The sequence below is a fragment of the Microcaecilia unicolor genome, chromosome 4, assembly GCF_901765095.1.
Source record: "Microcaecilia unicolor chromosome 4, aMicUni1.1, whole genome shotgun sequence".
NCBI lineage: Eukaryota > Metazoa > Chordata > Amphibia > Gymnophiona > Siphonopidae > Microcaecilia > Microcaecilia unicolor.
In genome coordinates this window covers 141088101-141111950 of record NC_044034.1, presented here as the reverse complement: position 1 = coordinate 141111950, position 23850 = coordinate 141088101, and the positions used below count along the sequence as shown (strand labels likewise).

At 45.7% G+C, this 23850-nt stretch overlaps 1 protein-coding gene across 3 annotated transcripts in view; it reads left to right on the top strand.

Annotated features, from left to right (window-relative positions):
- ELP4 (elongator acetyltransferase complex subunit 4) overlaps positions 1-23850 on the top strand; it is a 335577-nt gene that overhangs the window by 150651 nt on the left and 161076 nt on the right. For all 3 annotated transcript variants that reach the window (XM_030200666.1, XM_030200665.1, XM_030200667.1), the window contains exon 7: positions 2263-2451. In XM_030200666.1, coding sequence (XP_030056526.1) covers positions 2263-2451 — 189 coding nt within the window. The remainder of the gene's footprint in view (positions 1-2262; positions 2452-23850) is intronic.

Genomic DNA, 23850 nt, shown 5'->3' with positions numbered 1-23850 from the left:
GTAAACTAAATAGTAGGGAAGTGTTTGGGGATTTTTCAGAATTTCGTAATTTGGGGGTATTTTTTCAGTTCACGTACTCCTTTTTTTTTTAACATGCATTCAGACTTCTTAACATATACAGAGTGACTTTACATGTGTTAATCCATAGAATAACACTCATAAAATTGATTTTCTGTGCATTAATTTGTGTAAGGTGCGGTAATGAACTGAGTGTGCACTAACGAATGCACATTCCTGCTAAATAGGAGACTGTATGTGCTCAGCTACCAAGAGGAGTGAAATAGAGAAGAATTATATCCTCAAGATGCTCATGCTATACAGCTGGCAGCTAGTATATATCCTTGGCAGTGTGATAGGAATAACTGGCCAGAGAGAATGGGCTAGTTGGTCCTTTGTGTCATCTGCTTTGTTACATTATTACTGTGAATTGGAGCTGGGAGGCGATGGCATGTTGGATATATACCCTCACATGACTTCCAGCCAAGGGAGTTTGCAACAAGGAGAAAAAGTAACATCATGGCGAGAGACATGTGCTAGCCTAGACACTGAAGTGCGTTAGCATCTGATTATTCTTCGTCTACAATCATCCTGTAGTGTTGAAGCCAAGGTGTGTCTTTGCTTTAGTGCTGTGGGCAGTCAGAAGATATTGTGAGAGTCTCTGCCATTGCAGTCCTAGCTAAAGCTTCAATTATATGATATGATATGGTACTTCTCTTCCGCCAGCTCCCTAATTAGGTTCAAAACGGGTGCCAAGTACAGTTTAAAAAATTACTTAAACATTACAAATAAGATTTCTGAAATAGAAAAGTCTTCAAACCTTTCCAAAAAGACATGTAAGTAGGAGCGGTCCTCAATGAAATAGGTAAAGAACACCATAAATGAACGGATTGATATGGAAAAGATATTTGTAAATATTTTTTACACTTTACACCAGCTCTAGAGTAAGTAGGAGCTAAAGGGAACGAAAAAAGACATCAAATATTCTAGATATAAACCATCAAACATTACAGGAGCAATGTAGTCTGCAGACAAGCAAAAGTAATTGTTAGTCTCAAATAAGTCTTCATTGATTATCTAACCCTATAATTCAAGCCTCAGAATGCCTGATATAGTCTTTGGATAGGTGAACCACACCAAAGGCAATTTGTCTTTTTAAGCAGGTTAGAGTCTGGGTAGACCCAGGTTAGCAGCAATATTCTGTCGGCTTCCCAGGAAGTTATCCAGATAAAGTTAGAATACCAAAAAGGCTGTCCTACCTTTATCTGGGTAGCTCTTCAGGTACTGGTTTGAATATCGCCGGTGGCTGCTGAATACCTGGATATCCAGTGCAGGTACCTGGGTACAGCCCAGTGCAGAATATCCAGGCATGAAAAGTCCATGGCAGCCAGCATTTAAACAAACACTGAAGCCCCTGTGTCTTCTGCACTGTAGTGTATATTGCATTTAGTTTGCCTGCTAAACACTTACAAAATATCTGAGGGAGATGTTAAGTTTCAGGCCCTAGTGAGCTCTTGCTAAGTAGAGTATGGAAAAGAGTGTACAATTCTGTGTATCATACATACATTAAAGTCTCATTTGCTTGCAGCATTGATTCATTTACAAATACATAGAGGCCAATTTTAACTTCTATTTGCTAAAATCTTCCCAGACTGAGTTGGTGCATGCAGTATGCTGTTGCTACATAAATGGCCTTAACATGCACACTAGCCCTTACTGTATAGAACTCAGTGCCTTATTCTGATTCGCTGATAAAAAAAAAACCTCTTCAGCTTACACCTCTTTATCCCAGATAGAATAAAAGAAGTAATCCCTCCCCTCTTCATTAACAAACTCTTATATAACAGCATTTAAGAAACCTCAAACTGCAATTCCAAGATGTCTTTCCTTCCCATACCTCCACTACCTTCCCTTCCTTCAAAAATTAATGGTTTCCGCTATTCAAATCTTTCTCATCTGTATTCATGGCGTACATCTTGAAAATCCAGCTGACTGAAGGGATCCTGAGGAAATGTTTGCTGCTATATGACTTTCCACTACTTGACTTCACTTAGTCCATTTAAGAACAAAATAACGTAAGAACTGCCTTACTGGGTCACAACAAGAGTCCATCTAGAGGCCAGTCAAGGTCGAATTGTGGTATGTGTAGGTATTGTCCTATAAATGAACCTGATAGAAACTGTGTATACTTGACAGGCATACCATAAAAACATGCTTCATAAAGCCATTCTCATAGTGTTTTCTTTTCCTTTTTTCATATGTTAGAAAAAACACAAGAATATTCTGCGAATAGTTCTTCAGTCACTTGGCTCAGTGCTATGGGGCGATGACATATGCTGTAGTGACCATCCCCAATATATTCATAGCCTCACAAGGTTCTTACATGCACTCCGTGGTCTACTCCGAATGTCTCTTTCTGCTTGTGTCATCTCATTACCAGCACATCTTATCCAGGTAGGAGCATTTAGTGGTGTTTTTATGGTAAACTGCATATGATTAAGCAGAAATGTAAAAATGTTATCCCCAGTGTTCCCCCTAGCTTACACGAGGGACCTCCGAACCTCCCTAATCCATGGTCTTGCTGTTTGACACTTCAGGGTCCCCTAGTCTCATAGCACCAGTCAGTTTCTGCAGTTCAGACCACAATATGGCTAGACTGGCAACATTTAGGGGGCTGAAGTTCTGTATTTGATTTGTTATCTTAGTAAGCCCTTCGTTACGCTGTAAACTTGTTGATTGCAGTTCCTTATTACCATGTAAACCACGTTAACTGAAGCTGCATAGAACCGAACTTTGGATAATGTGGGCTATAAGACTAAATAAATGGAAAATGATAATATTGTAAGTGATGTTGAAAGTTGTTCCATATCGTACTGGCTTAGTCATAACAATAAATTAATTTTTCATGGTCCTTATGGATGTTTTCTTTAGAATAGTTCTTCATGTTATGTTGATATTACTTCTTACTTTAACCCTCCATTGCCCCAATTACAAAAAAACTTTAGATTGTAAGTCCACTAGGAACAGTGACTGTACCTGCATATAATACATGTAAACCACTGTGGTTGTACCACAGAAAGGCAATAAAATCAAATCCATGACCCTTTATATTGATATTCTGTATGTCTATGTGTTTTACGTAATCAATTGTGAAATTTGCAAATCAGTTCACCAGTTTGTTTATTACATGCTTACCATCAGGACTCCAAAGCTCTCTCCCTGCTAAACTAATATATTTGTCCCAAAAGGGCTGCAAATGTTTGTGTGTATTAGGGGCCTTGTGGATAGTATCTCACGTATTCTTTCTCTATTTCTTATGGTGTATCACAGGGCTCAAATGTACTTTTTAACATCAACCTATCACCACTGGAAAGGCTTATTTTGAAATTTGGGGTTCAACATTGTATGATTACAATCACTTTTACACCTCACTGACCTTAGACAATATGAATGAATTGCACAATTTAACTTTGTCTATCCATCATTAACTGTTTTCAGATCTTTTAAATGTAAACTCAACTAAAGTATAGGTCATCTGACTGGCTAGATCAGGTTCCTTAGAATTAACTCATGTTTCTCTTTTTCAAGAGTTAGCTTTAGCAATGCAAAAGCAGATTTGTAATGTCAGGATCCTATCTGAAACCCTTTAAGTATGATTCAAATTAGGCAGGTTTGTAAGTTCTGCTTTACACAACAAGCCTTTTTAACAGCTTCATCCATTCATTCACATAACAGATTTTACTGTCCATTCATTAAGTGATATTAGACTCCAGTTTTGTAATTCCCTTTTTTTGGGTTACCCACTAAATATACTTGCTGTCTCTAGTTTGTGAGAGAAAACGAGTCTGGGTTTAAACAGTGAGAAGCTATATGGATATGTTATCTATTACGTTTTCTGGATTTTCTGTTGTATTTATATTGTGTATTTTATTGTATTTTATGATTTGTTTGCTTGACCACTTGATGTGAGAGGAGTTTGACTAGGCTTTCCTGAGGTTTACAAAATAATGAGCGGGATAGAGCGGACAGATGTGAAGCGTTTGTTTACGCTTTCTAACAATAATAGAACCAGGGAACACAAGATGAAACTAGAATGTGGTAGGTTTAAAACAAATCGGAGAAAGGTTTTCTTTACTCAGCGCTTAGTTAGTCTCTGGAACTCATTGCCAGAGAAGGTAGTGACGGCAGCTGGCTTTGCTGAGTTTAAAGGGGGTCTGGACAGATTTCTGAAGGAAAAGTCCATTGATCGTTATTCAATTTTGGGTTTTTTGCCAGGTTCTTGGGGCCTAGATTGGCCGCTGTCAGAGACAGAGTGCTGGGCTTGATGGACCTTTGGTCTTTTCCCAGCGTGGCAGTGCTTATGGTTTAGAATTTATTTACGCCATCACTTTAGAACATATCTACATGTAAATAGCATTTACAAGTATATATTGTGTACACAGGTAAATTGCAATACAAAAAAACAAGAGGCACAATTACTGCAGAAAACTGAAGTCCAGTGTCAAAAACTATAGCAGGATTATATAGAATACTAGTAAAAAAGGCCCGTTTCTGGCTGAAATGAAACGGGCGCTAGCAAGGTTTTTTGGCGGAGTGTGTATGTTTGAGAGAGTGTGTGTGAGAGAGAGAGTGAATGTGCAAGTGTGTGTGTGTGTGTGTGAGACAGTGAGAGTGGGTGCAAGTGTGTCTGTGAGAGAGTGTGTTTATGTGAGAAAGTGTGTGTGAGAAGGTTTTTGGTGGAGTGTGTATGTTTGAGAGTGTGTGTGTGAGAGAAAGAGTGAATGTGCAAGTGTGTGTGTGTGTGAGACAGTGAGAGTGGGTGCAAGTGTGTCTGTGAGAGAGTGTGTTTATGTGAGAATGAGTGTGTGCGAGAAGGTTTTTGGCGGAGTGTGTATGTTTGAGAGAGTGTCTGTGACAGTGACTGTGTGAGAGAGAGAGTGAATGTGCAAGTGTGTGTGTGTGTGAGACAGAGTGGGTGCAAGTGTGTCTGTGAGAGAGTCTGTTAATGTGTGAAGTCTATCCTCTGAGCAGCAAACATCAGGAAAAGCAGCCATTTGTTTTTAATTCTAGGAAAAGAAAACATGAATGATAAAATTGAAAGTAAAATAAAGATTGATTGAAACTCCCCATCTCCCCAAAAATACAAAACAAAACCCTAAAACAAATAGGCATCATAAAGTTTCACCGGGAATAAGGGCTTTTCAGAGGAAAGGACACAGCCTCCTCCCATATCTGTTGCTCTGAGGATACAGTTCAGGCAGGTCGAGTCATAAATCTTTCCTCTGTCAAATTTCTTACTTATCATGCAGTTAGACAGCCCCACATCCTGCTACTTCCATGTGCAAATGTGAAATTGCTTTTTTTTTGTTTTGTTTTGAAAATCTGTTTTAAAACAGACCATTTTCCAGGGGGTTTTGGCGAGACTATTGCAGAGGGAGGAGAGAGAAGAGAGACTGTCTTTTGCTTTCCTGTTGATTTAAGGTGCGCCTGAGCCCTGACGTGCTCAGAAGTCATTCGTTAAACTTCTGCCACTTCGCTTCGTCTGGCAGTTGCCCCTTTGTGGATTGGGGGGGGGAGGGCAGCTGGATATGCGCACTCCCTTCGGCTCCCCCCCAAGAGCACCTGGCCCTCAACTTCCCTTTCTTCTTACCGTTGTTCAGTAGTTTAAAGCTCTGCGACTTCCTTTTCGAGAAATGCATGCTCCGCCGGAGGAGAGAGCGAAAGCTGCAGAACAGGAAAGAGGCAGTCGAGGCGCAGCCGTGGTGGGGGTGGTGTTGACTTGGTTTCCTTTCCTTTGTAAAATCTTTTTTTCAGTTTTTTGTTTGTTTTTTTATCGGGGGGGGGGTGGAGGGTGTTGCGTAGCCAACTTGGGGGGGAGGGGAGAGGGGCGACGACTTTGGGGGGCGTGGCGGAGCACGGATACTGCACCTGCAACGTTGTAATGGGACGTCATCTGTTGTCCTGAGGCCACAGGGGAGAGGGGGTTCAGAGTCCTGACAGGGGGGAGGGAGACGGAAGAGGGAGGTCTGTAGCTTCTGTGTCCAGGGTGTTTCGTAGGCAGGGGGAGGAGTAGGGAAACACGCTGCGCGTGTTTCCCTACTCCTCCCCCTGCATGGTTCGTGGATTGGCAGGGGAAGGGCTTGGGTGATGCGCTGAGGGTGTCGGCACTGATGGCTTTTTCGTTTCGTTGAGTGTCTGTGCTCCGCCCTTGATGTCGTCATGTTTGACGCGTGGGCGGGGCAGACACTCAAGGAGCAAAAAGCGGTCTCTGCTCCTCACTTTAGAACGTTGGGAAAGTGAGGCTTCATTAGAACGTTGGAGATTATTAAAATTAAGTCAATTAAAAAGAACCCCACCAGTGGCATGCTTAGCATCCAGTGGATTTCAAGAGATCTTTAAATATATTAACAGCCCAACATGTTTCGACATACAGTCTGCATCAGGAGTAGCACTTAAATTATACTCAACGGGCACTGGTAAGTAGCAAAAAAGAGGGCATCTGTCAAATAAAAAAAGAGAAAAAAAAGGAGGGTAAAACATTATTAATAAAATCCAGTTAAAAAAATAGCCCTTTTATGTTTGCATGGCACAGTGTTCTTATAGAATGGTTTTATGATTTATGTATGTCTCAGGGTAACCCCACCCCTTTTTGTCCCCATAGCTTCCTTATGTGTTGTTTCTTGTGATAAACGAATTACACTTTTAAAACTGTGTTCCCCTCTCAACTTTCCTTATCACAGACAAACAGAAAACCAACACAGATATAGGTTATTGAAATGGTGCTTTTTCAGGGTGGTGGTTCATGGGGGAGATTAGGGGAGCAGTTTGCAGGGTGATGGACATTTTAGAGGGGTAGATTATGGGTGTGAGAGGAGTTTGCAGGGTGGTAGGACTGTAGCAGGAAGTATTTTGTGGGTTGGAAACAGTTTGTAGGGTGGTAGGATAGATTTGGACAATGGGATAATTGAGGGTAGTGGGGAAGTTAGGTTTTGGATGTGATGACAGTTTCTCCTAGGACAAGCAGGCCTATTTATTCTCATAAGTGGGTGATGCTGACTGCATCGCCCAGTCCAGGACTTTTGACAAGTATAAATAGAGCTTTGTGGAACATACACACTCCACAGCGCATGTGCGAGTGCTTTTCCATCGGTCCCGGTGCTGCCCAAAAAGAACAATACCATGTACTGGATCCACAGCACACCTGGATTTGGTAAGTCTCAGTTGTCTCACAAGTCCATGGTGGTGGAATCCACCCTCAAAAGAGCCAGGAGTTCTAGGCGACTGTGCCTCAGCGCCCCCCCCCCCCCCCCCCCCCAGGCAGAGAATCTAGGACCTTGGATTCTTTTTAGAGGAAGATGTTCCAGGATTCTATGCTCGTGTCATGTATCCAGTCTTACCAGCACGAGTATTTACTTGCTAGACTTAGCTGAGATGCTTCCACCAGAGCACACCGAGTCACTTCGTCAGTTGGCCAAGCAACAGAAGGTGTGTTGAAAGTTCTTGGCCAGGGGCACTTATGACACTTTTAATGTGGCTTTCAGGATCTCTGCTCAAAGTATAGCAATGTACAGACTCTCATGTCTGCATGTTTTTGACTTGAAACAGTCGGTTCAGCAGAGGTTGGCGGATGCCCCATGCAAGGAGGGAGAGAAGGTTGAGGAGGTCACTGACGAGATCAAAAAACATACTTATACCATCTCTATTCTCTCCCACCGGGTGCCTTCCGCATCAACCTCCTCAGCTAGGACGTTTTGGGGCGAGGAGGGGGGTCCCTATTACTCTCAGAGGTGTAGGTTTGCCACCTCTTCTCGACAGCCTTTTCAGACTCAGCCCCAGCGCACTCTTTCTCATCAACAGGGTGCGTCCAAAGCCCCTGCTGCTCCCCAGTCAAAATAGGGGATGAGTTTTTCGCTGCAGCAGAGCATAGCCACAGTACAAGTGTCTGTCCCAGATGACTTGCCAGTCAGGGAGAGGCTGAAGTTTTTTCATGACAGGTGACCCCTTATAACCTATGACCGGTGGATTCTCCAAATATCCATCTAGGATACGCCCTCAGTTGGTATCAGAAACCTCCATATTGCCCACCGAGAGCTTATTCCTTCAGCTCTCAACACAAGTAGGTACTTGCAAAGAAACTCTCAGTCCTTCTGAAGGCCCATGTGGTCCAGCCAGTTCCACCAGGGGAAGAAGAGTGGGGATTCGATTCCAGGTACTTTCTTGTGCAGAAGAAAACAGGGAGGATATGTCCCATCCTAGACCTAAGGGCCATGAACAAATTCCTGGTCAAAGAAAAGTTCAGGATGATTTCCTTGGGCACCCTTCTCCCCATGATTCAGGAAAATAATTGGGTATGCTATCTGGACTTGAAGGATGCGTATACCCACATTCTGATACTTCCAGCTCACTGGAAGTATCTTTAGTTTTGGCTGGGAACACATTGCTTCCAGTACTGTGTATTGCCCTTTGGCCTCAGGTCAGCTCCCAGGGTTTCACAAAATGTCTAGTGGTAGTTGCAGTATCGTTACGCAGACTGGTAGTCCATGTGTTCCCTTATCTTGATGATTGGCTGATGAAGAGCACCTTGGAGGACGGTGCTCGGGAGTCCATGCAGAGGACTATTCAGGTGCTAGAGCTACTAGGGTTCATTTTAAACTAACCCAAGTCCCATCTTCTTCCTGCCCAACAATTGAAAGTCATAGGAGCCCTTATCGACACACAAAGGGTTCGAACTTACTTTCCAGGGCTGAGAGCAGAAACTTTAGTTGCACTGTATTCCAAGGTTCGAGCCTCTCAGCAGGTCATGGCTAGGCAGATGTTGAGGTTGTTGGGCCACATGGTGTCTACAGTGCATGTCAACCACCCATGACATGTCTTCACATGAGAGCAGCCCAATGAACCCTGGCTTCTCAATGGTGTCAATCCACGGTAAGTCTGGACAATCATTTGAGTGTCTCCAGAGCTTGTTCACTCACTTCACTGATGGACCATTCGATCCAGTTTGACTCTGGGACTTTCAAATTCCTCAGCTGCAAAACGTACTGACGACAGATGCTTCCTCCTGGGCTGGGGAGCTCATTTAGATGGACTTCACACTCAAGGTGCTTGCTCCGCCTGGAAAACGAATCTTCAGATCAACTTCCTGGTGGTCCGGGCGATCTAGAGCACTCTAAAGGCTTTCAGAGATCGGCTGTCTCACCAAATTGTGCTCTTTCAAACAGACAATCAGGTTGTCATGTATTACACCAACAAGCAAGGAGGCACCAGATCATGCCATCTGTGTCAGGAGGCCTTCCGGATGTGGAATTGGGTTTGCCAATATGGCATGTACTTGTGAGCCACTTATCTGGTGGGCAAAAACAACAGTCTGGCCGACAGACTGAGCAGGGTAATGTAACTGCACGAGTGGTCTCTCAGCATGACCATTGTCCACAAGATCTTCCAAGCGTGGGGCACCCCTTCAGTGGATCTCTTTTCCACACACTTCAACCACAAAGTCTCTCAGTTCTATTCTGGGCTTCAGACCCAAGGCAGACTAGCATTGGATGCCTTCCTCCTCCATTGGGGGACAGGTCTGCTGTATGCATTTCCTCCCATACCTCTCATAGGGAAGACTTTGTTGAAACTCGAGCAAGACTGCAGGACCATGTTTCTGACTGCGCCATATTATCGTCAGCAAATCTGGTTCCCTCTACTTCTGGAGCTGTCCTCCGAGGAACCATGAAGATTGGAGTGTTTTCCAACCCTCATAACTCAGAACGAAGGATCTCTTCTACATCCCAATCTTCAATCTCTAACTCTCACAGCTTGGATGTTAAGAGCATAGAATTTGCTTTCTTGGATCTTTCGGGGGGTGTCTCGCGGGTCATGCTGGCTTACAGGAAAGATTCCACTAAGAGGTGTTATTTTTTCAAATGGAGGAGGTTTGCTGTCTGGTGTGAGAGCAAGGCCCTGGATACCCTTGCTTGCCTTCACAGACCCTGCTTGAATACCTTCTACACTTATCTGAGTCTGGTCTTAAGACCAACTCCGTAAGGGTTCACCTCAGTGCAGTTAGCGCTTATCATCATTGTGTAGAAGGTAAGCCCATCTCTAGACATCCCCTAGTTGTTCGCTTCATGATAGGTTTGCTTTTGTCAAAGCCCCCGTCAAACCTCCACCAGTATCATGGGACCTCAACATCGTTCTTACTCAGCTGATGAAAGCTCCTTTCGAGTCACTGACTTCCTGCCATCTGAAGTACTTGGCCTGGAAGGTCATTTTCTTGGTGGCTGTTACTTCAGCTCGTAGAGTCAGTGAGCTACAAGCCTTAGTAGTGGATGTACTTTATACTAAGTTTCATCACAACAGAGTAGTCGTGTGCACGCACCCTAAGTTCCTTCCGAAAGTGGTGTTGGGGTTCCATCTGAACCATTCGATTGTCTTCCCAGCATTCTTTCCCCGACCTCATGCCCACCTTGGCGAAAGCACCTTGTACACCTTGGAATTGCAAGAGAGCATTGGCCTACTACAAGGAGTGGACCAGGCCCCACAGACAGTCTGCCCAACTTTTTATTTCTTTTTATTGCAACAGGATGGGGGTTGCCATCATGCACCATGTCTAATTGGCTGGAAGATTGCATTCTGTCACTTATGCCCAAGCTGGACTGACCCTAGAGGATCATGTCACGGTTCATAATGTCAGAGCCATGGCTGCTTCAGTAGCCCACTTGCAGTCAGCCTCCATTGAAGAAATTTGCAAGGGTGCAACATGGTCTTCAGTCCACACATTCACATCTCATTACTGCCTGGAGCAGGATACCCAATGCAATAATTCGTTCAGGCAGACAGTGTTGCAGAATTTGTTAGGGGTCTAGAATCCAACTCCTCCCCCTAGGACCATTGTGGTCTGTCCCAGGCTGCACTCTCAGTTTGTATATAGTTTCAGGTTAATCTGAGTATTGTCCTCTCCATTTCGAGGCCCAATTGACCATTGTTTGTTGTTTTCAGTGAGCCTGGATGTTGGAATTCCCCACTTGTGAGAATAAATATGCTTCTCCGAGGACAAGCAGGCTGCTTGTTCTCACTGATGGGTGACGTCCACGGCAGCCCCTCCAATCGGAAACTTCACTAGCAAAGGCCTTTGCTAGTCCTCGCGCGCTCATGCGCACCGCGCATGCGCGGCTGTCTTCCCGCCCGAACCGGCTCGTGTTCGTCAGTCTTCTTTTGTCCGCGCTCGGTACGGTCATGTTTTCGCCGTGTCGGGCCCCGCAAAGTCGACCTCGCGCGTTCGTCGTGTTGTTAAAAAAAAAAAAAAAAAAAATCCATTCTGTGTGGGAAAAGACTCTTTGGTCTTTTCCCCCTCCGCTATTTTCAGCTTTTTCGCCCCGGTAAGTTTTCTTTCGTCGTCGGGGTAGGCCGCTTTTAGGCCTCGGGTCGAAGTTTTCTTCCCCTTGTTTTTTAGGTGCCTTTTCCGCCATTTCGACTTTTGATCTCGCCGGCGTGATTTTTCCGCCCATGACATCGAAGTCTCCCAGCGGCTTCAAGAAGTGCACCCAGTGCGCCCGGGTCATCTCGCTCACTGACAGGCACGCGTCGTGTCTTCAGTGCTTGGGGGCTGGGCACCGCCCGCAGGCCTGTAGTCTGTGTTCCCTTTTGCAAAAGCGGACTCAGGTAGCGAGATTGACGCAGTGGAACGTTTTGTTCTCGGGCTCTTCGTCGGCATCGGCACCGGGGGTATCGAGTGCATCGACGTCTTCAGCGTCCAGAGCTTCATCCTCGGCCGCCGGTGCATCGAGTGCATCGAGGCATCGGCCCTCTGCATCGGCGCTGAGACATCGGACAGCTGCATCGACGTCGGTGGTACCGGGACCTCGTCGGCTGATGTCGTCGGACGGTGGTGCTTCGTCTGGAGTGCAGGTGAGGGCTGTCCATTCCCCTGCTGGTGGCGGTGAGCCTTCGGGTGGGTCTCCCCCTACCCTGAGGGCTCCTGCGGTACAGCCCCCCCGAGACCGACCTCCTTTGGCCTCGGCCCCGAGGAAGCGACGGTTGGATTCTACGTCCTCCTCGTCGGTGCCGGGAAGCTCCGGTGACATGCTTCGTTCCAAGAAGTCGAAGAAGCATCGTCACCGGTCTCCTTCCCGTGTCGGCACCGAGAGCTCTGGGTCGCCGAGGGAGTCGGCACCCAGTAGGCATCGGCACCGAGAGGACCGCTCACCCTCTGTTCAGGAGGTGTCGATGCGCTCCACTCTGGACAGCCCGGAACAGCCTCCACGCTCGGAACAGGTTCTGACGTCGATGCCTGCATCGACCTCCATGCCTTTCTCTGCAGCCGCTCTGAACGAGAGCCTCCGGGCCGTTCTCCCAGAGATTCTGGGGGAGCTGTTGCGCCCTAACCCTCCGGTACCGGCGGTGCTTGTGCCACCGGTACCGTCGAGCGTGGCGCCGGCTGGCCCATCGCCCGAGGTGAGGTCCCCGGCGTCGGTGCCGCGTGCGGTACCGGCTGCCGTCGCCTCCCAGGAAGGCTCCCCGACTACGTCGGCGGAGGGAGCTTCGCCGATGCGGGCGAGGGAGTCTACCTCTCGACGCCCCCATCGTGGACGTGGCTCCACAGAGTCGAGTCGGGCGAGGTTGCAGACACAGGTCCGTGAACTTGTGTCTGACACCGAGGGTGAGGCCTCGTGGGAAGAGGAAGAAGACCCCAGATATTTCTCTGACGAGGAGTCTGAAGGTCTTCCTTCCGATCCCACTCCCTCTCCTGAGAGACAGCTTTCTCCTCCCGAGAGTCTGTCTTTCGCTTCCTTTGTCCGGGAGATGTCTACGGCCATCCCCTTCCCGGTGGTTGTGGAGGACGAGCCCAGGGCTGAAATGTTTGAGCTCCTGGACTATCCTTCTCCACCTAAGGAAGCGTCCACTGTACCCAAGCACCATGTCCTAAAAAAGACATTGCTGGCGAACTGGACCAAGCCTTTAACTAATCCCCACATTCCCAAGAAGATCGAGTCCCAGTACCGGATCCATGGGGACCCAGAGCTGATGCGCACTCAGTTGCCTCATGACTCTGGAGTTGTGGATTTGACACTAAAGAAGGCTAAGAGTTCTAGAGAGCATGCTTCGGCGCCCCCAGGCAAAGACTCTAGAACCTTAGACTCCTTTGGGAGGAAGGCCTACCATTCCTCTATGCTCGTGGCCAAAATTCAGTCCTACCAGCTCTACACGAGCATACACATGCGGAACAATGTGCGGCAGTTGGCGGGCTTGGTTGATGCGCTCCCCCCTGAGCAAGCCAAGCCTTTTCAGGAGGTGGTCAGGCAGCTGAAGGCGTGCAGAAAATTCCTGGCCAGAGGGGTGTATGACACCTTTGATGTTGCATCCAGGGCCGCTGCTCAAGGTGTGGTGATGCGCAGGCTCTCATGGCTGCGTGCCTCCGACCTGGAGAATAGAATCCAGCAGCGGATTGCGGACTCGCCTTGCCGTGCGGATAATATTTTTGGAGAGAAAGTTGAACAGGTGGTAGAGCAGCTCCACCAGCGGGACACCACATTCGACAAGTTCTCCCGCCGGCAGCCTTCAGCCTCTACCTCTACAGGTAGAAGATTTTTTTGGGGAAGGAAGACTGTTCCCTACTCTTCTGGCAAGCGTAGGTACAATCCTCCTTCTCGACAGCCTGCGGCCCAGGCTAAGCCCCAACGCGCTCGCTCTCGTCAGCAGCGTGCGCCTCAGCAAGGCCCCTCGGCTCCCCAGCAAAAGCAAGGGACGAGCTTTTGACTGGCTCCAGCAGAGCATAGCCGACATCCAAGTGTCAGTGCCGGGCGACCTGCCAGTCGGAGGGAGGTTGAAAGCTTTTCACCAAAGGTGGCCTCTCATAACCTCCGATCAGTGGGTTCTCCAAATAGTCCGGCAGGGATACACCCTCAATTTGGCCTCAAAACCTCCAAATTGCCCACCGGGAGCTCAGTCTTACAGCTTCCAGCACAAGCAGGTACTTGCAGAGGAACTCTCCGCCCTTCTCAGCGCCAATGCGGTCGAGCCCGTGCCATCCGGGCAAGAAGGGCTGGGATTCTATTCCAGGTACTTTCTTGTGGAAAAGAAAACAGGGGGGATGCGTCCCATCCTAGACCTAAGGGCCCTGAACAAATATCTGGTCAAAGAAAAGTTCAGGATGCTTTCCCTGGGCACCCTTCTTCCCATGATTCAGGAAAACGATTGGCTATGCTCTCTGGACTTGAAGGATGCCTATACACACATCCCGATACTGCCAGCTCACAGACAGTATCTGCGATTTCAGCTGGGCACACGTCACTTCCAGTACTGTGTGCTACCCTTTGGGCTCGCCTCTGCGCCCAGGGTGTTCACAAAGTGCTTGGCTGTAGTAGCAGCGGCACTTCGCAGGCTGGGGGTGCACGTGTTCCCATATCTCGACGATTGGCTGGCGAAGAACACATCCGAGGCAGGAGCCCTGCAGTCCATGCAGATGACTATTCGCCTCCTGGAGCTACTGGGGTTTGTGATAAATTATCCAAAGTCCCATCTTCTCCCGGTGCAGAGACTCGAATTCATAGGAGCTCTGCTGGATTCCCGGACGGCTCGCGCCTATCTCCCAGAGACGAGAGCCAAAAACTTGTTGTCCCTCGTCTCGCGGGTGCGAGCGTCCCAGCAGATCACAGCTCGGCAGATGTTGAGATTGCTAGGCCACATGGCCTCCACAGTTCATGTGACTCCCATGGCCCGCCTTCACATGAGATCTGCTCAATGGACCCTAGCTTCCCAGTGGTTTCAGGCTGCTGGGGATCTAGAAGACGTAATCCACCTGTCCACGAGTTTTCTCGAATCCCTGTAGTGGTGGACGATTTGGTCCAATCTGACTCTGGGACGTCCCTTCCAAATTCCTCAGCCGCAAAAAGTGCTGACCACGGATGCGTCTCTCCTGGGGTGGGGAGCTCATGTCGATGGGCTTCACACCCAAGGAAGCTGGTCCCTCCAGGAACGCGATCTGCAGATCAATCTTCTGGAGTTACGAGCGATCTGGAACGCTCTGAAGGCTTTCAGAGATCGGCTGTCCCACCAAATTATCCAAATTCAGACGGACAACCAGGTTGCCATGTACTACGTCAACAAGCAGGGGGGCACCGGATCTCGCCCCCTGTGTCAGGAAGCCGTCAGCATGTGGCTCTGGGCTCGCCGTCACGGCATGGTGCTCCAAGCCACATACCTGGCAGGCGTAAACAACAGTCTGGCCGACAGATTGAGTAGGATTATGCAACCTCACGAGTGGTCGCTCAATTCCCGGGTAGTGCGCCAGATCTTCCAGGTGTGGGGCACCCCCTTGGTGGATCTCTTCGCATCTCGAGCCAACCACAAAGTCCCTCAGTTCTGTTCCAGGCTTCAGGCCCATGGCAGACTGGCATCGGATGCCTTCCTCCTGGACTGGGGGGAGGGTCTGCTGTATGCTTATCCTCCCATACCTCTGGTGGGGAAGACTTTGTTGAAACTCAAGCAAGACCGAGGCACCATGATTCTGATTGCTCCCTTTTGGCCGCGTCAGATCTGGTTCCCTCTTCTTCTGGAGTTCTCCTCCGAAGAACCGTGGAGATTGGAGTGTTTTCCGACCCTCATCACGCAGGACGAAGGGGCGCTTCTGCATCCCAACCTCCGGTCCCTGGCTCTCACGGCCTGGATGTTGAGAGCGTAGACTTTGCCTCTTTGGGTCTGTCAGAGGGTGTCTCCCGCATCTTGCTTGCTTCCAGGAAAGATTCCACTAAAAGGAGTTACTTCTTTCTATGGAGGAGGTTTGCCGTCTGGTGTGACAGCAAGGCCCTAGATCCTCGCTCTTGTCCTACACAGACCCTGCTTGAATACCTTCTGCACTTGTCTGAGTCTGGTCTCAAGACCAACTCTGTAAGGGTTCACCTTAGTGCAATCAGTGCATACCATTACCGTGTGGAAGGTAAGCCGATCTCAAGGCAGCCTTTAGTTGTTCGCTTCATGAGAGGCTTGCTTTTGTCAAAGCTCCCTGTCAAGCCTCCTACAGTGTCATGGGATCTCAATGTCGTTCTCACCCAGCTGATGAAACCTCCTTTTGAGCCACTGAATTCCTGCCATCTGAAGTACTTGACCTGGAAGGTCATTTTCTTGGTGGCAGTTACTTCAGCTCGTAGAGTCAGTGAGCTTCAGGCCCTGGTAGCCCAGGCCCCTTACACCAAATTTCATCATAACAGAGTAGTCCTCCGCACTCACCCTAAGTTCTTGCCAAAGGTTGTGTCGGAGTTCCATCTGAACCAGTCAATTGTCTTGCCAACATTCTTTCCCCGTCCTCATTCCTGCCCTGCTGAACGTCAGCTGCACACATTGGACTGCAAGAGAGCATTGGCCTTCTATCTGGAGCGGACACAGCCCAACAGACAGTCCGCCCAATTGTTTGTTTCTTTTGATCCCAATAGGAGGGGAGTCGCTGTGGGGAAACGCACCATATCCAATTGGCTAGCAGATTGCATTTCCTTCACTTACGCCCAGGCTGGGCTGGCTCTTGAGGGTCATGTCACGGCTCATAATGTTAGAGCCATGGCTGCGTCGGTAGCCCACTTGAAGTCAGCCTCTATTGAAGAAATTTGCAAAGCTGCGACGTGGTCATCTGTCCACACATTCACATCTCATTACTGCCTGCAGCAGGATACCCGACGCGACAGTCAGTTCGGGCAGTCAGTTCTTCAGAACCTGTTTGGGCTTTAGGATCCAACTCCACTCCCCGAGGGCCCTGTTTGTTCTGTTCCAGGCTGCACTCTCAGTTAGTTGGTAAATTTTTTAGGTCAATCTCAGTTATGTCCTCGCCGTTGCGAGGCCCAATTGACCATGGTTGTTGTTTTGAGTGAGCCTGGGGGCTAGGGATACCCCATCAGTGAGAACAAGCAGCCTGCTTGTCCTCGGAGAAAGCGAATGCTACATACCTGTAGAAGGTATTCTCCGAGGACAGCAGGCTGATTGTTCTCACAAACCCGCCCACCTCCCCTTTGGAGTTGTGTCTTCCCTTGCTTTGTTTTGCTACATATGGGACTGACGAACACGAGCCGGTTCGGGCGGGAAGACGGCCGCGCATGCGCGGTGCGCATGAGCGCGCGAGGACTAGCAAAGGCCTTTGCTAGTGAAGTTTCCGATTGGAGGGGCTGCTGTGGACGTCACCCATCAATGAGAACAATCAGCCTGCTGTCCTCGGAGAATACCTTCTACAGGTATGTAGCATTCGCTTTGCTTGTCCTCGGTGAAAGTGAGGACTGTAGGAGGTATTCTCTGAGGACAGCAGGCCTTATATTCTCACAATCTCTCCCACCTCCCTTTGGAGTTGTCTCCTTTCTTATTTTTACCTTTTTGCTGTATTATATTACTAATGTGCCCGTGTTCTTGTGGTAGTCGGGAAGGCACTCGTACATGCATGATGGAGCATGTCTTGTGCTCCATAAAGCTCTACTTATGCTTGTCATAAGTCTCAGAATGGGCAACGCAGTCGGCATCACCCACTTGTGAGAATATAAGGCCTGCTGTCCTCAGACCTGCTACAGATAAATATCTTTGCTTTATAGGATGATTAGATAGTTGCAGAGGGGTATTTTTTTGAAGATGGGGCAGTTAGTGGCATGATGGAACAGTTGTGGGGGTAGTTTTTGAGGTGAGGCAGGTTGCTTTTGCATGTAAGGGCAATTTGTGGAGCAGTTGTAAGATATTTTGGGGGGGGGTGGGCTAGTTTTGGGGGGTAGATGCAAGATGGTGGGACAGTTACAGGGAGTACTTTAGGAGTGTGGGGCAATATGTGGGGTGGGTGACAGTTGGGGTAATTTGGGGGTTTAACAATTTTCAGGAGGCTAGTTATGTGTTTTGAGGAAGTTTGCAAGGGGTAGGATTTGGGCTAGGGTAATGGAGAATTTGCAGGAAATTATTTTTGTGGTTGGAGCAGTTACAGAGCGGTAGTTGTTACGGGATAGTAGAGTACAGTGCTTCTCAGTTGATACAGAAACTTTCTCCAGATCACTTCCTCCCTTCTTCTGGCTAGAGCTGCCTTCTACTCTTATGCCCCCATCTTACAAGGCCTACCTGGACGTGTAAATGCAAAGTATGTGCAGATTTGCCAGTGGCTTCATCTGGCCCTGCCCATGGCAATAGATGTTACTTGGCAGTGAACATAGCAACCAATAAGAAAACAGTCTGATTCTTGAAGTAGTTTTCACAATAGAATTAACAACAGATAAAAGGAAATATTAACTTTCCTTGTGTATGCTTCTCTGGGGTCTGATTGTTTTGTATATGCTTGAATATGTGTCTACTTACTTCTGTCCTGTATTGTGTCTAGGGGGAGATAGGGGTGGGGCACTTTGGAGCATGTAAGGGTAGTTGTGGAGGACAAGTTTTGGGGATGGGGCAATTACAGGGGGCAGTTTTTGAGGTTAGGGCAATTTGTGGGGTGTTGTCAGTTTTGGGTAGGGTAGTTTTTGGGTGTGGGTTAGTTTGCTGGATGAGGGGCAGTTGCAGGGTTGAGTGGGGCAGTTTGCAGGGAGTACATTTAAGGTGTGGAGCAGTTTGGGTGTAGTGTGGGGGCAGTATGTGGGATGGTGTGGCAGTTGTTGGGGGATAGTTGTTTGGCATGGTGCAGTTTGGTGGGTGGTGTGGCTGTTGGAGGGGTAGTTTGTAGGTGTGGGAGCGGTATGCAGGGTGGTGGGGCAGCTACTGGTAGGTACTATTGGGCTGTGGGGCAGATGTGAGGGGATAGGTTTTCTAGGAGTTAGGCAGTTGGGGGTGTGGAAGAGTAGGGAATTTCACCTTTTTAAACTGCCTTGCCCTGTTCTCTAACTGCTATGTTTCACTCAGTTTGTATAGAAGCTGACACTCCTTCTCCCATAGAATTGCACTGGGCTATTTTTGCAGGGGCTTATTTCTCTATAACACCCCCCCCCCCCCCCATCTGATTTGACCTGTTTTTTGAATGCATTGTGTCTTTTTAGCATTTTCCCCTCCTGCCAAGTTTCATCCCATTCTGTTAAATTTTCAGAGAGTTGTTTTGCCCCCAGATGGATGGACAAACTACTCAACCCCTTTTGTATAATTCTTTCCAACTTCCATTGGATTAGAAAGAATAATAACTAATTGAGACATGCACACTAGAAGTAGCCTGTCTCTCTCGTGGAAAGCCTCCTCTCACAAACACACACACACAGTTTAGCTGTTGCTCACATACATAAAACATTTTATGTACTCTTGAGTAAATCTTTCCAGTTTTTTTCTCTTTGCTAACTTTTGCTGTTTGGGATTTCTCCATTACTTTAAGCTTATCCACAGAGAATAAAATAGCGGACTGAAGGCTTTCAGCTTTAGAGTATCATATCCAATATACTGTGTAAAGGCACTATTTAAACTTCCTGCCGCCTTTGTTCAACACTGTACTAGAAAGAGAAGTGCCACTCGGAGGAAGAGTGTCTGAGGGCTCTGTCTGTCCCACATTACTTGGTTCCCAGAGCCCTGCTGTGTAGTTGTTCCACTCTCTTAGAAGCCTGTTAAAGAGCCCGCAAGAGCATGTGTACAGCCCTCCATGTTCATAGTTAATTGGAGAGGATGGCAAGATGTGAGGACAGCCAAACATGTGCTCTCTCCGGCTGGAACACTAGGCGGACCCGCTTAAAGCAGCAGCAGGAGTTCGCACTGTAAAGCAGCTCTGCTGCTGTGTTTCACACTAGTTGGTTTCAAACGTGAAAAAAGGTCATATTTAAAAAAAATCGTGGGATGTTACCAAAGAGATGAACTGTACTTGGTTGCATATCATGGGTAATAAATTGGCAGTGCAAAATCAAAATACTGGTGCTGTGTAAACAGTGCTTAACATTTCCCAATTAATGGTACTACCATATTCTTCACAAATAGTTAATTATTTTTCATTTCTATCATTGTTTGACTGTATTAGCTTTTGTGTGCTAAACAGGATGTGAATAAGAACCTGGAAAGAAAGCTGCATATTATTCTTAATTTAATTTGCTTTCAGGCATTTAAAGTGGTTGTTATACCTCAAGTTAACCATCTGACATCAAAGAAACTAGCGGAATGCTTTTGTAACAGTCTATGAGACTGTGACAGCAATAAAAATGAAACAAGATCTGCTTTGCATTTTTTATTTGTTTCTTTAGATATGATAATTGAAAAATGAGCTACTGGAATTATTATTCATGATGACAATGGGAGAGAACACTGTGATTTTTTTTAAGGGCCTAGAGAATGAATAAAATACGTATGTGGCAGAGATAATGTGTACTGAGTTGCCAAAACCTGAGGACATCTTCTCTTGGTATCCCACTTAGAGGAAACATAACTTGAAAGTTCACGCACACATTGACTTTCAGAATTCTCCAGTGAAATTATATTCGCAACAGCTATTTCGCATTCGCAGAATTTTCAGTAAACTGTAAATGCATGCTTTGAAATTTAAAAAAATATGCATGTAAGTCCAAATCCTATTCTCAGGAACACATCTTTTATATGAAATGGCATTAGAGTGCCGTTTTATATTGTTTTGTATGGAAGGGCTATCCTTAAAAACGAAGTAAAACATGCATTCAAACATGACTGTGATGTATTGTTACAAGAAAAGCCTTCACAGTCAAGGCCATGTATTTATTTATTCCCTATTCTAGTTTGATGATTTATTTATATCATCTAACATACCTACCTATATCAGGCATATAAAGCATTCCAAAAACCACTTTTGTTTGCCTATTAATTAACACAAGTTATCTGCATCAAGGCCCATAGGAATAAAATGGATCCTGTGGCAGATCATATACACTCGCCTCTAGTAAAAGACCCCCCTTAGTTTTTACTTGTTTTTCTACTTCTCCAGAGGGTGATTGTGTATGACCACTGGCTTCAGAGAGACAATGTAGTAGCTACGACATGTGTGAATTGTGTATCATCACTGAGACCTTTGTTGATCCGATGATTCAGAAAAAGAATGCATTTTTATTTCTTGCATATTGGCCAATGTGGTCTATTTGATTCAGTGTCCCTGTCTGAAAATTCATATCTGTAAATCTACATGTTTAGTTAGGGCATGGATCATACAGCATAGAAACAGCTTTAAGCATTCCATCATGGATGTACCCTCAGTTTTGCATTGGATGGAGACTTTCTAATCTGTGCAGGATATTTGCTTTTGGGTGTTACGAACAGTGGATATTGGTCCCAGTGATGGTCACTAGAATACCGTACTGTTGTAAAAAGTGCAGAAATGGATTTTGAACTGGATTCAGTCCAGCCTGTTGAGTTGTATATAGAGGTAGAGTGGTTTGTGTCTCTTTTAATAGAGTGTCAGCAATAATAGAACAACTATGTGATTGGTGAGTTTAAATTGTGAGAGCATTTTTCGGGGATTGTAAAAAGAAAAAAAGTGTTTGCTCCCTTGGAGACCTTTAACATTATCTCCTTTGCCAGACAATTTTATAGCAAGCCATTTCAGTGCATAAATCTGTTTTATGCATGTAAATGGATTTTAAAAATTCCCCTTTAGTGTTTCTTGATTAGATAGAATTTGAATGTCTTGTTCTTGAACAGTGCAAGATTATATTTGATTTAAAATGAATTACCATAATAGCAACTTTGATTTCCCTTGCATTTTCATATTTTAAGGATAAATGGGAGATTTTTATTTGGAGACTAAAATAATAGATTTGATGCTTACTCTGTTCTGCTCATCCTTACACAACTTAAAATGCTATTATACATTGATAAAAAAAAATGTATGAGATTATCTGGCAGAATTTCAAGCTGCTTTGCATTTAAAAAGACAAGTGAATAAGGCTAGAGAACACCATGGTGTAAAAGGAAATACCAGGAAAAATCTTTTCACTTTGAAGAGTAGAAGGAGGATAAAAATAGACTTAAATGTAAAAAATAAAACAAATTGTTTAGGGATATATGTAATGTAAGCTTTTGTCTTGGTGCTTTTAATTGGCATTTTTTTTTTTTACATAAAATCCATTAGAAGAAAAGGTGGACACTTATAATTTGCAGCATTCAATGCAACACAATTCTGACCCCTCTACTGATATTCTTTGTGTTTATACCTTACTGGAAAGCATTCATTTAAAATTTTCTCTCTCTATGATCACATAATCACTTCTTCATTTGAGGGAATTACAGATTGCTTATGTTTCATTTTATTTCTGTTTTTGGCCAGAACCTCCCTCCTATACACAGGAAGTCAAATACTTTAGCGTTTAACTTTAAAAAAGGAGACTATGATAAAATGAGAAGAACGGTTAAAAAAAACTTAGGGGGGCAACTGAGAGGGTAAAAACTGTACAACAGGCATGGACGCTGTTCAAAAATACCATCCTGGAGGCCCAGGCCAAACATATTCCGCGAATTAGAAAAGAAAGATGGAAGTCCAAAAGACAGCCGGCGTGGTTGAAAAGTGAGGTGAAGGAAGCTATTAGGGCTAAAAGAAACGCCTTCAGAAAATGGAAGAAGGAACCGTCTGAAAATAACAAGAAGCAGCATAAGGAGTGTCAAAGCAAATGCAAGGCGCAGATAGAGAAGGCCAAGAGGGATTACGAAAAAAAGATAGCATTAGAGGCAAAAAACATAGCAAACATTTCTTTCGGTATATTAAAAGCAGGGAGCCGGCAAAGGAATCGGTTGGGCCGCTGGATGACCGAGGGGTAAAAGGGGCAATCAAGGAAGATAAAGACGTAGCGGAGAGATTGAATGAATTCTTTGATTCGGTCTTCACCGAGGAAGATTTGGGTGGGATACCGTTGTCGCAAATGGTATTTCAAGCGGATGAGTCGGAGAAACTTACTGACTTCACGGTAAACTTGGAGGATGTAATGGGGCAGTTCAGCAAACTGAAGAGTAGCAAATCTCCTGGACCGGATGGTATTCATCCTAGAGTACTGATAGAACTGAAAAATGAGCTTGCGGAGCTACTGTTAGTGATATGCAATTTATCCTTAAAATCGAGCGTGGTACCGGAAGATTGGAGGGTGGCCAATGTAACGCCGATTTTTAAAAAAGGTTCCAGGGGAGATCCGGGAAATTATAGACCGGTGAGTCTGACGCCGCTGCCGGGGAAAATGGTAGAGGCTATTATCAAAATTACAGAGCACATCCAAGGACATGGATTACTGAGACCAAGTCAGCACGGCTTTTTTTTTTTTTTATTTATGAATTTCAAAATATACATTCATGAAAATAAATGTCAGAAAATCAGGAAATACAATACCATGACTATTATACACATAGTCAAGAGTAAATAGCAATGTCTTTGTTACTTAGACCACAATCTTAGATCAAGATATAAGGTAATTAATTACAGAGGTAAAGCATAAATAAAAAGTACAATAAGAGGATAAGAGCTAGATCTTTGCCTGCAGTTTTAGCTAACTTCGGTTGCTATCGAAGTAGATTCGTCTGCATTTTCTTTTGCTATTACAAACTTTTTCAACTTTTCTGGTTCAAAGAATACATAATAAACATTTCTTAAGGAAATAAGGCATCTACATGCAAATTTTAACTTAAAAGTCCCGCCTAGGGTGAGAATCCGGGGCCTAAGTCCCAGAAATTCTCTCCTTCTTTTCTGAGTAGTTTTGCTGACATCAGGGAAAATTTGTATCTTTGAACCCAGAAAATGAGAAGACATAAACTTGAAGTATAGCCTAAGAATATTATTTCTATCTGTTTCGAAGGCAAAGTTTGCAAGAAGAGTTGTTCGTTCTGTTATAATTTCTAAAGACGTTTCCAGAAATTGAGTCAAATTTACTGGAGCCTCCTCAGTAATAGCTTTGGCTCCCGTAATATAATAAACTTTTACAATTGGAGGTATAGCTTCCTTTGGAATTCCTAGTACAT